At 38.0% G+C, this 13,203-nt stretch overlaps 1 protein-coding gene across 1 annotated transcript; it reads right to left on the bottom strand.

Moving 5' to 3' along the window:
- Positions 1 to 515: 515 nt before the first annotated feature.
- FOXR2 (forkhead box R2) lies at positions 516 to 1,461 on the bottom strand. The gene is given in 2 exon segments (XM_036931568.2): positions 516 to 1,107; positions 1,109 to 1,461. Coding segments are annotated over 2 exon segments (945 nt in total).
- Positions 1,462 to 13,203: the final 11,742 nt, after the last annotated feature.

The raw sequence follows: 13,203 nt of genomic DNA, 5'->3' as shown, positions 1-13,203 counted from the left end.
ACTTAAAAAAGAAATATAGCTGATGAATGGTAAAAGGGGTATACTTGAATTTCTAGGCTTTGAACATCAATCTAGTTCTCTTTATGCATATATATCTTCACACGGCATTTGAAGCTCTTCAAGGTCCAGCCCCTTCCTGCATTTTATGCTTTATACTCCACCATTTGCTTTCACATGAATGGAGCATACTCTCCATTCAACGAAATTCCTTTTCTTATAAAATATGCCCTTCTCTCCTTACCTTCCATACCATTATTCCTAGGATCGTGCCTTTGCTGAAAATGCAAAACAACTGCGACTGTCCTCATGTAACTGTCCATGATTCCCCATCTGTATTTAAGCTTCGCCTCCTCTGTACCCACCTCTTACTTTATTTGATACCATTATCAAATAAAGTAGTTAAATATCATCTTGGCATCTGCCAGTTAGGGTAGGTTTAGGGATTAATGAAGGCCAATCATGGCATGGGAGGCACAATAAGAAGGGTAGTGTTTCAGAAAGGGAGAAGTGGCAGTTCAAAGGTCAAAGAGAGAGGTCACAATATCTGTCTGGCTCATGCACTATTGGATGCTCTCCCTCTGAGCAGAGGCTAAGGCATGAGTCTTCTCCTGAAAGCAGCAATGACCCTCCTCAGTAAGCCTCCAGAGGCCAGATGGTGGCTTTGCCTTAGTCCCATCATGATGATTGACTGGTGCCTTCTCAAAGCTGCTTAGGAGGCAGAGGTTGTGAATAGTGTTCTTCCAGCCATTTGGAGCTGTCCAGAGAAAGGGGAAATGCTGTTGGGTAAAACTGTAGATATCTTGCACATTGAGGCCACAGGGAGGGCTGTTTCTTAATGCCAGGGCAATTAAGTGGCTGTAATTGAGGGGGGTGCAGTGCCAGGACCTTCTCTCCTGGTTGTTGCCTTGCCATAGCTTCTGGCTCTGGAAACATTCCCCTTTGTTAGAGGATTGAAGGGCCACAGAGGAAATGCCATCTTGTTCTTCAGTCTCCTCTTCTGTGAGCTCCCATTCACTGTGGGAAGAGGTAAACTGCTCCTGTTGGGGAGATTTCTCAGTGGAAGAAGTTGGCAGGGACTCCATTACTGTTGCTTCTGAATAGTTAGACTCTGTCCTTTGGGAGTGGTTGAGGGGAAGGAAATATGCTTGTCAGATCCTTTTTCTTACCAGGCTTTGAGGCCTCATTGTTGCCAGGGGCTAAGATGATGTTAGGATTCATCCACATCCACAGGTTGGGTTCAGAGTCAATACCTTCTTTGTGAGGACTGGGTATCCCCTCTTGAGGCACTATTGGGGGCTCGATCACTGAAAGTCTGTATATGGCAAGGTTCTGCTCAGTTAAGGGGCATTGTTCTGTGGTGCATGGAAGGAAAAACTCATTCCCCATGTCCCGGTCCAGCAGCCCTGGGACCTGGCTATGAAAACTATACCAGAACTCAGGATTTTTTAGTTTTAGATCCATCTTTAGTAGAAAAATAGGGAGAGGAAGACTTCCAAAAGGACACAGGTCTCTGAGGCACTTCTTAAAGCCTTTGTTGGGGCACTGAATTTGATGCAGTATATCTCATCTGGAGAACTCATCAGGAGGAACACTAGAAGTACTGGAAAGAGGGGCACCAATGTCTCATTGATTAGTGGTTAGACTTGAAGAAACCTGTGATCTGGAACATAGCTCAAAACAGAGAAATACTAAAAAGAGTCTTTAGCAAGAAAAACATTTGAAGTGGAATTCCTGAGCTTTCATTTTAAACAAGGAGCCCCCATGTGAAGACCTACAAATTCTGAATTATGTGCGAGCTAAGGTGACTTGCATAACAGGTGACTGGCATATTCTTCAACTCTTGCTGTGTTCATTTAATGGGGGAAAAAACACATGTACAGATCACATTATATTTCTAAGTTGTCCTTAAATGGTTTAAAAAATAATTTCATTTTAAAAGTGTCTTGTCAAGTGCTTTCATATAGATCATCTCAACTGATTCTCATGACAACCCTGAAAGATAACATAGTGGTTATTATTAATACCATGTTACAGATAAGGAAACTGACATCTACAGAAAATTTAAGACTAAATACCTAAGTAAGTAGCATAGCTAGATCCACAGCCTACCTCTTCTGATCCTCTTATTATACCCACTGCCTCTTGATCACTTTAAGCATACATTTTATAGGTTGCAAGAATATGTGCAACCTGAGTTTTGGAGTAAGATGGTAACTATCAGAAGATGATCTCTATTAGTCTTAAATCAACCATTCTGTTATTTTCAATCCTATTGTGGGAAACAGCTGGCTTCCTTCTCTCCAGGTCACCTTCTAAGGAACTGAGTTCTGAACTTTACTCTGAGAACAGTAGGACCAAACAAAGTTTAGCTATGAAATGCAAGTTACTGAAATCTCCAGAGTTTGACTTTCCAGTAAGTTTATCCCAAGGGACTCTTAGGAAAAACAAAATAGGAAGGTTTCATTTAATCAAGTCTATACAAAATCCATGTATATAGTATGTGATTTCATTAAAACCATTACATAGGACTATATCTCAAAAATATACATCAAATGTCAATGGGAGCTACTGGGGGACACATTAACCTCTCTATTGTTTCCCAGCCCTCTTTTCCTATTCCACTCAAAATCATTCTCCTTACAATCAGTGATCTTTCTACTGTATGAATATAAAAATATCAACTGTTAATATTCATTGAGTACTCCATGTATTATATGTGATTTAATGCATTTATCCTCAAAACAACCCTATGAAATTGGTGCTACTATTTTTCTCCTTTTACAAAGGAAACAACATAAGGCACAAAAAGCCCAAGTCACCTAGCTAGTAAAAAGCAGAGCTGAGTTTCAAATATAGGCAGCCTGGCTGCAAAAGATATGCTTTTACCCATTGCAATGATCTCTCCTATTTCTCTATTCCAATATAAAATCCTGTTACTTAGTGTAGCATAAAAGACTCTCCATAATTCCACCATTGTTTACCTTTCCAGGTTAATTTATCACTTCAGCTTCCTTGTTTCATACTTCACATCTCAGAAACACCAAACTTCCGGTATTTTCATCAACCTCTCCCATATTTTGTCTATGTCCTTTTTCTCAGGTTGTCACCTGTACTTGGAATGGCCTACTTCCAATTGCCTTGGCTTGGTTAACTTCTATTCATCTTTTAAGACTCAAGGAAGCCTTCTCTAATAAAAATGTTGCTTCTATCTCCCCGTAGGGAATTAATGGATGTCCTTTCCAGAGGGGCACTGACATGGGCAAATTAAGGGACTAACCCTGAAACAATCAGTTTACTATGATAACTAGAGAGCCTAGCAGTATTTTACCTCTTAGCAGTCCCTGTATTCCATAAGTGGGGCTCTAGTGTTACAGAATTTCTCTTCCACTTTCACAAGGGAATACAGCCTAAACTTTAGGAATTGGCTAGTAAAACCAGGTCACCACTGTGTATTCTATTTCTTTGAACTTCATTAAACATTCACTGTATAGATATTGAGCAACTTCCATGTCAGAAGCAGTATGTAACATATAAAAAAGCACAACCTAAAAGAATATCACAACTCAATAGAGGAAGAAAGACAAGTAAAGAGAAAATTAAAATATAGTATGATTAGTTGTAGACACTATACTAGGAAAGCATACAGAGGAAAAAGATAACCCAAATGATAGGAATCAGAAGGGCTTTGCATAGGAATTGCTCAAGTTGAAGCTTAAAAGATATGTTACCCAGGGACAGAGACATGGGGAACAGACTAGCACATGCCAACTTGTCTCTTAAGTATGCTACAAAAAAAGGAGGTAGGGATATTTTGCAAATGCTATGGAAAAATATTTAAACTAATACTTGTGAGTATCCTGTTTTCCAGGCTCCCACCCACTTCAAATGTTAATATAGGCAAAAGTGTTAGTAACTGATGAATCCACATCATAAGCAAAGTAGGGTACAATGACATGATAAGTTAGAACAAATGGTGGGAACTTGTAATAACCTTAGAAATAACTTTTCCAGGGTGTGAATACTTGTGCTTGCTCTTTCTCTTACACACACACATACACACACACACACAAGAATGGTCTAACAGCAGCAGCAGTCGAAGTAGCACTTTTGCCACCAATCAATTTTCAAAAGCCTTCCTGTGCCCAGACTTTGGTCTCTGCTAAAAGAAATGATAAATTCTATGAAAAGTGCCATTGATATTTTTATAGGGATTACATTGACTCTGTACATTGCTTTGGGAAGTATGGCCAGCTTAACAATATTAATTCTTCTTATTCACGAGCATGCAATAGCTTTTCATTTATTTGTGTCTTCAGTTTCTTTCATCAATGTGTTACGATTTTCAGAGTACAGATCTTTCACCTCCCTGGTTAAACTTATTCCTAGATATTTTATTCTTTTTGACGCAATTTTAAATGGGATTTATTTCTTAGTTTCTCTTTCTGTTAGTTCACTGTTAGTATATAAAGGAATGAAACAGATTTCTGTATATTGATTTTGTATCCTGCAACTTTGCTGAATCCAGTTATTAGTTCTAGTAGTTTTTTGGTATAGTCTTTAGGATTTTCTATATATAGTATCATATCATCTGCAAAAAATGACAGTTTTACTTCTTCTTTACCACTTTGGATGCCTTTTATTTCTTTTCCTTGTCCAATTGTTATGGCCAGGACTTCCAGCCCTATGTTGAATAAAAGTTGTGAGAGTGGGCATCTTTGTCTTGTTCCTGATCTTAGAGGAAAAGCTTTCAGCTTTTTACCATTATGATATCAGCTGTGGGTTTGTCAGATATGGCCTTTATTATGTTGAGGTATATTCCCCTATACCCTCTTTGTAGAGAGTTTTTATAATGAATAGATGCTGATTTTTGTTAAATGCTTTTTCAGCATCTATTGAGATGACTATATAGTTTTTATCCTTTTTGTTAATACAGTATATACTTCAATATAAAAAATAATAAAATTAAATAAACATTAAAAATTAAAATTATCTACGTCAGGAATCTAAAAAAATTGTAAGAAGGGTAGGCCTGAAAAATAATATACATATAATAAATAAAACCTCTTGACACAAACAAGGGTGCCTTTAAGAATGTCAGGGGCAGTGTTAAAAGGATGGAAAGTCAACCAAAAGAGGCTCCCACTTCCAAAACACTTTTTCAGACATATGATTGATTGAAACAAGTTTTGTATGTAAAGGGCTATGAGTATGCAATGATACCCCCAAAATTTTAAGGTAACTGTAATAAGAAAAGATCAAATGTCATAGGATATTTATGTTTTCTTGCTTTTATATAGGGGACTCTTAAATGTGCATGGGTATATTTTTTCATTTTAAGGAGATGTCTATTTATAAAGTATAGATACGTACTTGTTTCTATCAGAAAGTAAACATGAAAGAATACATAAGAAACAATGAGTAAGCCATATGTAGTTCCATAAAAACAGGTACTATACCAACGGGTACTGTGTATGCTTGTATGCTGCCTAAGTTCTGTTTCTCAAACCATGCACCACAGTCCTGAGACTGTGTTAATCTGTAAGAAGTACCTATTACAAATTGATACAGAGAAGTTATCCAGTTGCCATGTGCCCACAAATTACATACTCAGACAGGTGATCTTTTTCTAATTCATACATAGACCAGCAGCCATGTATACCAAGAACTGGTAGGGCAGATTAACACTGATGGTCAAACATAATAATCAGGCATAAATAGGTCCAATTAGATGTTACAGATGATTAACAATGTAATGTAAAGAAGAGATTACCTAAGAAGACTCAATCCCTCATCTCCTAGGAAATAAATCCTTCAGAAAGCCCTCTTAATAATAATAAAATAAAAATAAAAATACATAAACCTTAATGGTGTTAACAGACTATATAGAAATAGTAAAAAGTTAGGATAACAGTTACTATCATTATGTAAAAATTAAAAAATACTTCATTGTTGTTAAAGGCAAGTCACCAACAAAAAACCTCTGTATGACCATCAGAAGTACCGTGAAATAACAAAACATTATTAGCAAAAGGATCTTTGCTAATGTCTGATTGTTAAAATTGCCTTTAACTACTCAACCATGTCCTACGATTCCGCAAGGAATCAATTACCTGAAAACCTGAATTCTGTTACATCGGTTTCTCTGAGATGGTATTTCTCTTTTCCTATCAGTTGGGTCAGATTGTTGAAATCCTAGTAAAATGTAAAAATAGTAAAATTACTGAAATTCTGGGAAGATATCAAAATGACTATAACAGTTTAAAAAAGGAAACTGTAATGGCATAAAGAGGAAATAAATTAAACCCATGGTGTTCATAGTCTAGAATAGGTTTAAATGTGAGATTATAAATATATCTGTAATGATTGTATTTGTGGAGATTTCAAGTTTTATTCAAGCTGTCTGTCTGAAGTGTTTACAAAAAAGCCAAGTTAAATTTGTAATTTCAGTTAAAAACTTTTAGGGAATTTAATTCATGAAATTGGTAATCAATGTTTAGATGGTCAATGAAAATTGGTTTTAAAAGTTACATTTATTAGCTATTTGAATTTAAAAATTGAGCAGTAAAAAGTATAAATAGTAGCAAGTATTCATCTCCATTACAAAAACCACTGGACACTAAATAATCTGTGGATTTTACTATTTTAACACTGTTTTCATTAGCTACTCCCCCTACAATCAGTTTGGCTTTTCAAACTCCTGGAGATTTTCTCACTGTTCTCACATGAATAAAAAATGATAGAGCTCAATTTTGGACACTTTAAATTTAAAGTAGCTGGACTGTCCATGTAGTATATTGTAGTACGCTGCTGAAATAAACCACTGTCATTTGACTCACCAACTTACCTCTGCTGCACCTTACTGAGCTTCAGTTTCCTCATTTGTTAAATGGGCATAATAAAAAAATTCCTAACTACATGATATGTTAACAATATCAAAGGAGGTAATGTATATAATTAATTAACATATAATGTATGCCAAGACCTAGTTTTAGTGCTTGACACATAATACGTTCCATAAATGTAAGCTTTTGTTACTCTTTTTATGTGTAACATGATTCTTAAATATGAATATATCCCAAAGCAATTACACTGTAAAACAAACATGATTTATTTTAATGACTATGCATGGAATGCTTACTTAATTTAGCCATCTTGAGATTGGATTTTAACTCCTAGTTTGGGAGTTGCAATCTGAGCTTAAAAAAACCTCAACCCAACAAAACTTATAGTTATACTTTATTATCAAACTTTTTAGTCATAAACTTATAGGAAAAATGAATCTCTTTATTTGGAATACTTCTTCCAAGTGTTCTGAGACACTTTGAAAGCTAATAAGCCCTTGTTCATTTCCACTTACTACTTGTTTTCCTCTCCAAGTGTTCGACCTCAAGTGCTTGGGCAAAGGGAGAGAACTTTCTACAAGAAAAACAAAATACAAAAACAAATAAAAACCTTGTCAAGATAGCTGCATCCTGGGATGAGTTTCACACAGCTTAATGCAAAAAGTAAACTATTACAATAAGCATTAAGTGACTTGTCAAGAACATACTGAATACAGAGAGATTAGAACAAGAATCTTAGATACAGTACGTTTCACACCATCTCAGCTGTTTACTATTCTCAAGAGGACAAGTCACACCAACATTTGTTACACATATTGCAGCCAGATCAATATGGCACAGCAATTTCATGTGCTTCGGTAACCTTCTCCTCTTGCTCCAGACATACAAGGAACAATGAATACAATTTCATAAAAGGACAGACAGACAGACTATAATAGATAATCAAGCTCAAACAAGAAAAAACCTCATTAGACCAGAAACACAAAATAACAAGTGAAACTGAAGCCACTGACTTGTTGGGTTCTGGATTATCAAGGAGGAACTAGAAGTCAAGAATTTCATTTCCTTGTGGGAAAGGAAACCAAAAATCAGGGGCTAGCATGGGGCTACTGCTGCTTGTTAAAATAAGCTAAAAATAGACCTGCCAAACCTTTGTGAACTACAGGTCTAAAAAAGTAGGAAGTCACAAAGCCTTGCAACCAGATTCTGAGCCAAGCTGTTCACTAGCTATTGTAACTGGTTCTGTTAGATCTCTTAGATCTGTAGTATCCTTAGTAACATCACAAGGCAGTAACTTGGAACTGCAATTATGACATCTGGTAGTGGATTGAAACCTGCAGGGCTAGGAGGAAGTAACCAAAAAACTCTAGATAGGGATGGGTAAGCATAGGCTAATGAATACATACAAATAAGAGGTAGAGAACAAAATCTTTCCACTGAAATTAAGCTGAAAACCAAAATCCTAAAATACATGAAGAAATTTAATAACAAGAAAAATTATAAACCAAATAATTCACTCCAGATAGCAATACTATGGAACCATCTGGAAAATAAGTATGTTTAGGACACTCAAAAAGATAAATAGCCAACATACTAAAATGGTATACAATGAAAGGAATTGGTAGAGATTAAAAGGAAATTTAAAATTTTGTAAATGAAAAATAACACTGAAATTTTAAATATGCCATAGATGAGACAGACTCAATTGGACATGGTCATAAAACAAATTGGTGAATTGGAAGATATAGTACAGACAGTGTTGCTGAGCTGGGTACTGGTGGAGGAGTATTGGCCTTCAGCATATGAGAAGCCACTAGCACCATTTGTCATTGACAATTTTCTCATCTGAAATAATCTTCTCATTTTCAAAATTATTTCAAATACAGTATGACACTAAAATGACCAAGCTTTGTTCAACCCACTGTAATACAGACTTCAGAGGTGTGTACGACTACCTATAGAGAAGAGAATTACCTACCATTGCCCTTCAGCAGTGAGAAAGTTGTAGATATTGATGTTCATACAGGCTGCGTTGTGAGTAGGCTTATTGCTGAAGCTAAAACTAATTGATAAAGTCTGAGTAGAGACATAGAACCATTGGTTCACTTACAAAAAGACAAAGACACCAGATAGTATATCCCAGTTTGAGTCCAACCTGGATGTGCAATTTAGAGAAGATGCAGATCCAGATGCCATGTTTCATTCCTTTGAAGTAACCCCAAATTTTCATACAGACACTGAGACCTTTGTGCAGTATAGTGATTAAGCAATTGGCTCTGCCTCAAAGGGTGCTCAGACCTCCTTGAAGGAAGTTTACCACAGGGTACTGAAGCCTTCTATTTTTTAATTGAGAAATAACTTACATACATTAAAATGTGTAGAACATATTCAATTTGATCAAATTTGACAATCGTACACACCCATTAACCACCACCCAAAACAAGATGTGGAACATTTCTGTCATCCCAGAGGGTCTTCTCATCCACTTTCCAGTCAATCTTCACACACCCTTACAAAAACATTCTGCCTTCTATCACCACAAGTTAGTTGTACCTGTACTTGTACTTTATTATTATTATTATATACTGTTTACATAATGATAAAGCAACAATCTTAAGAGCCACTAGAGGGGAAGAAGTGTTTCCTTCTAAAACAAGTTTAACTAGACTGGGAGCAGGCAATAATGGATGCTAGAAGTACATACACATACTGAAGCAAAACTGTCAAACTGGAACTTTGTACTCAACTAATCAAGTATGAGGACAAAACAAAGACATTCAGTTTTTAGTCAGTTAACTACCTATGTACTATCATTACATACACAGGTAAACAATGTATCTTAGCAATAAGAGAAACCAGGGAAAAAATACAGGGGAAAAACCAACTGCTAAACTATATTTAATATGATTATAAAATTATAATAACTGACTTTTACATTTAAAAGGGAAATAAAAATTCATAGTTCAAACTTACTAAAGCATTTACTATAGCTGAGAGGGTGAATATACTGAATAACTGAAGTTTTTCTTAGAAAATTTTAGTCATGTATATATCTAAAATATTTAAGGACAAACAGTAAAAATATTGATATATATCATCCAAATCAGCAGAGGTAATAGAGGGACAAAGAAGCCAAGAATGATGATATTAAACTGAAAACAAACAAAAAGTCAGCAGAAATACATCAAAATATACAACTAAGCATAATAGTTATAAACAAATTACTCTCACCTGAGACAAGATGCCACAACAGGTTTTTAAAATCCAGTTATATACTATCTATAAGAGCTATACCTAAAACAAATCACATGAAAATATTAAAATGTAAAAAACACACAAAAAATTTAAAATGACAAAATAGAAAAAATTGGTGTGGCAATAGTAATATCAGATAAAGTAGAATTAATGGTAAAACCATCTATAGTAAAGAGACACTATATAATAATGAAACAATGCATTGTGAACCTGAAAGTGCTTGAGGTGGCAACAACTAAAACAAGAACAGACAATTATAAGGAGACATTTATAAATACACAAACAAGGCAGGAAATTGTACTCCCTTCTACCACAAACAGGTGAAGAAAAAATAAGCTTTTAACAATAAAAAAATTTTTAAAGATAAGTCTATATGTGGATATATCTATATATAGAGATATAATAGAAAATATATATTCTTTAAGAATTTACAAAAATTTATCACAGTAGGTCACAAAATAGGTCTCAAAAATTTCAAATAATCTATATCATAACCCCTTTTTCTGACCATAGTACAATTAATCATGAGATATAGTAAAATAATCATAAAGCAAAACATTGCTTAGAAACTTAAAAAATCACTCCTTAAAAATCTCATTCATTAAAGAGTTCAGAATGAAAATTACAACATATAAAAACCTAAATACCAATGAAAACATTGTACTCTGAAACTTGTGAGATGCAATAAAATGGTATTTAAGAGGGGCATTGAGAGCTGCAAATGAACAATTTTATTAAAAAGTAAAACACTCTAAGTGGTGTCTTCCACAAAAGAAGATAGAAAACAAAAGAATGAATAAACCTTATTTTAGGACATAAGAGACAACTTCAATAAATAAAGAGATATATCACATTGACCGTCTTGCCAATGGGTTTCAGCCCCGGGCAAGTTTGCTATGGATTCAGTGTGACCACAGAAAATGACAGTAAAACATTCTTGGGGTGAAAGGGTTATACCCAACTTTATTTCCACAGTGGCAGGTCAGTCACTAGAATCCCATTCACTCAGAGGGAGTCTGCATGCAGCAAGCCAGTCTCTCTGGGCCCCTCTGCCTGCACAGCTGTCCCCCACAGCCGTCCTCCAGGTCTCTCTGCACAGTTGTTCCGCACAGCTGTCCTGTGGGCCTCTATGCAGAGTCGTCCTGCACAGCCGTCCTCTGGGCATCTGTCCTCAGCACTGCCACCACTCCAGCCTCTGCTCTGCTCTCCTGCAGCCTTGCAGCCCTGCCACCGAGTCGTGCCCAGAGCACTGGGTGGAGCTCTTTATATAGAGTCAACAGCCATGTATTGCCCACAGGTGTGCAGTGAGCTAGTCAACCACGGCCAGGTGAGAATCCTGGCCACAGGAACTCTCATTTTATCCACACTCCACCCCTCCAGGATACTCCACTTTCAATCATGTGCCCTTAGTTCTCTGCCATGGACCCTGTGCAACAAAGCTCGAACATTGTTCTCCAGCCTCTCCAGCAAAAAGTCTTACAGACACACAGGCCAGACTCGTGGCTCTGTCTCTGACCTCTGCCTCTTTGGTCTTAATGACTGGAACTGCTGCTCTGGTTTCAGATGTTGCCATAGCCACAGTAAGATCCTATTTGGCTTCCCGTCTAATTTCCTTCCATCTACTCCTGCCCGTATCAAATCAACCCACATCTGGGTCCTTGTAACCCTCAGGGGTCCCCTCAAATTCCTCCTGTGAGTAAAAGATCTTATTTCTTTCCAGGTTTTTGTTGCTTCAGCTACTGTATGTGTCACCTCGCATTTTGTAACCGCTGCCTCAAGGCAGGCTGCACTATCAGGGAAGACAGCTTTCCCATCTCTGATCCCGACAGAACAATTCCATCCACCCCTAAGTCCCACAACCACCAGGTCAGCCTGAGTATAGGGGCGACCATAGAGTGCTCCATGACCTGAGGACAGGGCTGCTCCTCTCCTTGGGGTACTTTCAGCTGCTGGGTTTTTATTTTCTTTATAACCACTGGGAGTGCTTTCAATACAAGAGGGGCCAGTGCCTCCGGCACCACCCCTTCATGCTTCCCCAGCTCCTCCATTTCAGGGGCTGATGGCACCTTTCTCTCCACTCCCCCCAAGTGCCTCCTCTGCTACAGTGCCTCGCAGCAATGCCAGCTCAGTCTTCAGAAGCTCTCTTACCTTCAGCTCAATGCTTTGCAGCTGACATTCTCATGCCACCTCTGTGTTTCCATTAGGGATTCATCCTTTTCCTTGATGGCCTCTTCCTCCTTCAGAAAACATGGTAGCACTGCCATCTTATCTCCAATGGCACCTTGCTGCCGGTGCTCTTGTGCTGCCTCCTCCCGCATCAAGGCCATCTCCTTCCTCAGGGAATCCACAGAGATTTGTAGCTCATGTTCTTGTGCCATCATTTCTTGGGTCTCCTCCCTAGAATTTTTAAAGACTGTGATAAGCAGCTAACCCACAGTCCTCGCTTCCTCACGGGCACTCTGCTTCTCAAAGGATCTTCTTACTATATCAAGAGCCACTCCTACTGCCTCAGGTGTCACCTCCACTTGCCTCCAGTCCTGCGGTGGGGCCCAGTCCTCTAGGAGGCAAGCCAACTCAGAACACATACCCACTGGGGGGCTATCCACTGTCTCCCCATTCACAGGGGCAGCCCGCTGAAGCACCTCTCCCATAAGTGCAGCCTGTCTTTTTCCTTGGTCAACAATGAATCCTGCCGACTATGCCAATTGTCTTACCAATGGGTTTCAGCTCTGGGCAAGTTCACTAATGGATTCAGTGTGAACAAAGAAAATGACAGCAAAACATTCTTGGGGTGAAAGGGTTATACCCAACTTTATTTCCATGGTAGCAGGTCAGTCACTAAAATCCCATTCACTCAGAGGGAGTCTGCATGCAGCAAGCCGGTCTCTACCTCTGGGCCCCTCTGTCCTCACAGCCATCCTCTAGGCCTCTGCACAGTTGTCCCACACAGCCATCCTCTGAGCCTCTGTCCTCAGCACTGCCACCACTCCAGCCTCTGCTCTGCTCTCCTGCAGTCTTGCAGCCCTGCCACCATGTGCCCAGAGCACTGGGCAGAGCTCTTTATATAGAGTCAACAGCCATGTATTGCCCACTGGTGTGCAGTGAG

This window comes from Manis pentadactyla, chromosome X, assembly GCF_030020395.1.
Source record: "Manis pentadactyla isolate mManPen7 chromosome X, mManPen7.hap1, whole genome shotgun sequence".
In the NCBI taxonomy this organism is placed as follows: domain Eukaryota; kingdom Metazoa; phylum Chordata; class Mammalia; order Pholidota; family Manidae; genus Manis; species Manis pentadactyla.
The sequence above is the reverse complement of the archived record's forward strand: the minus strand, read 5'-3'. Positions and strand labels throughout refer to the sequence as shown.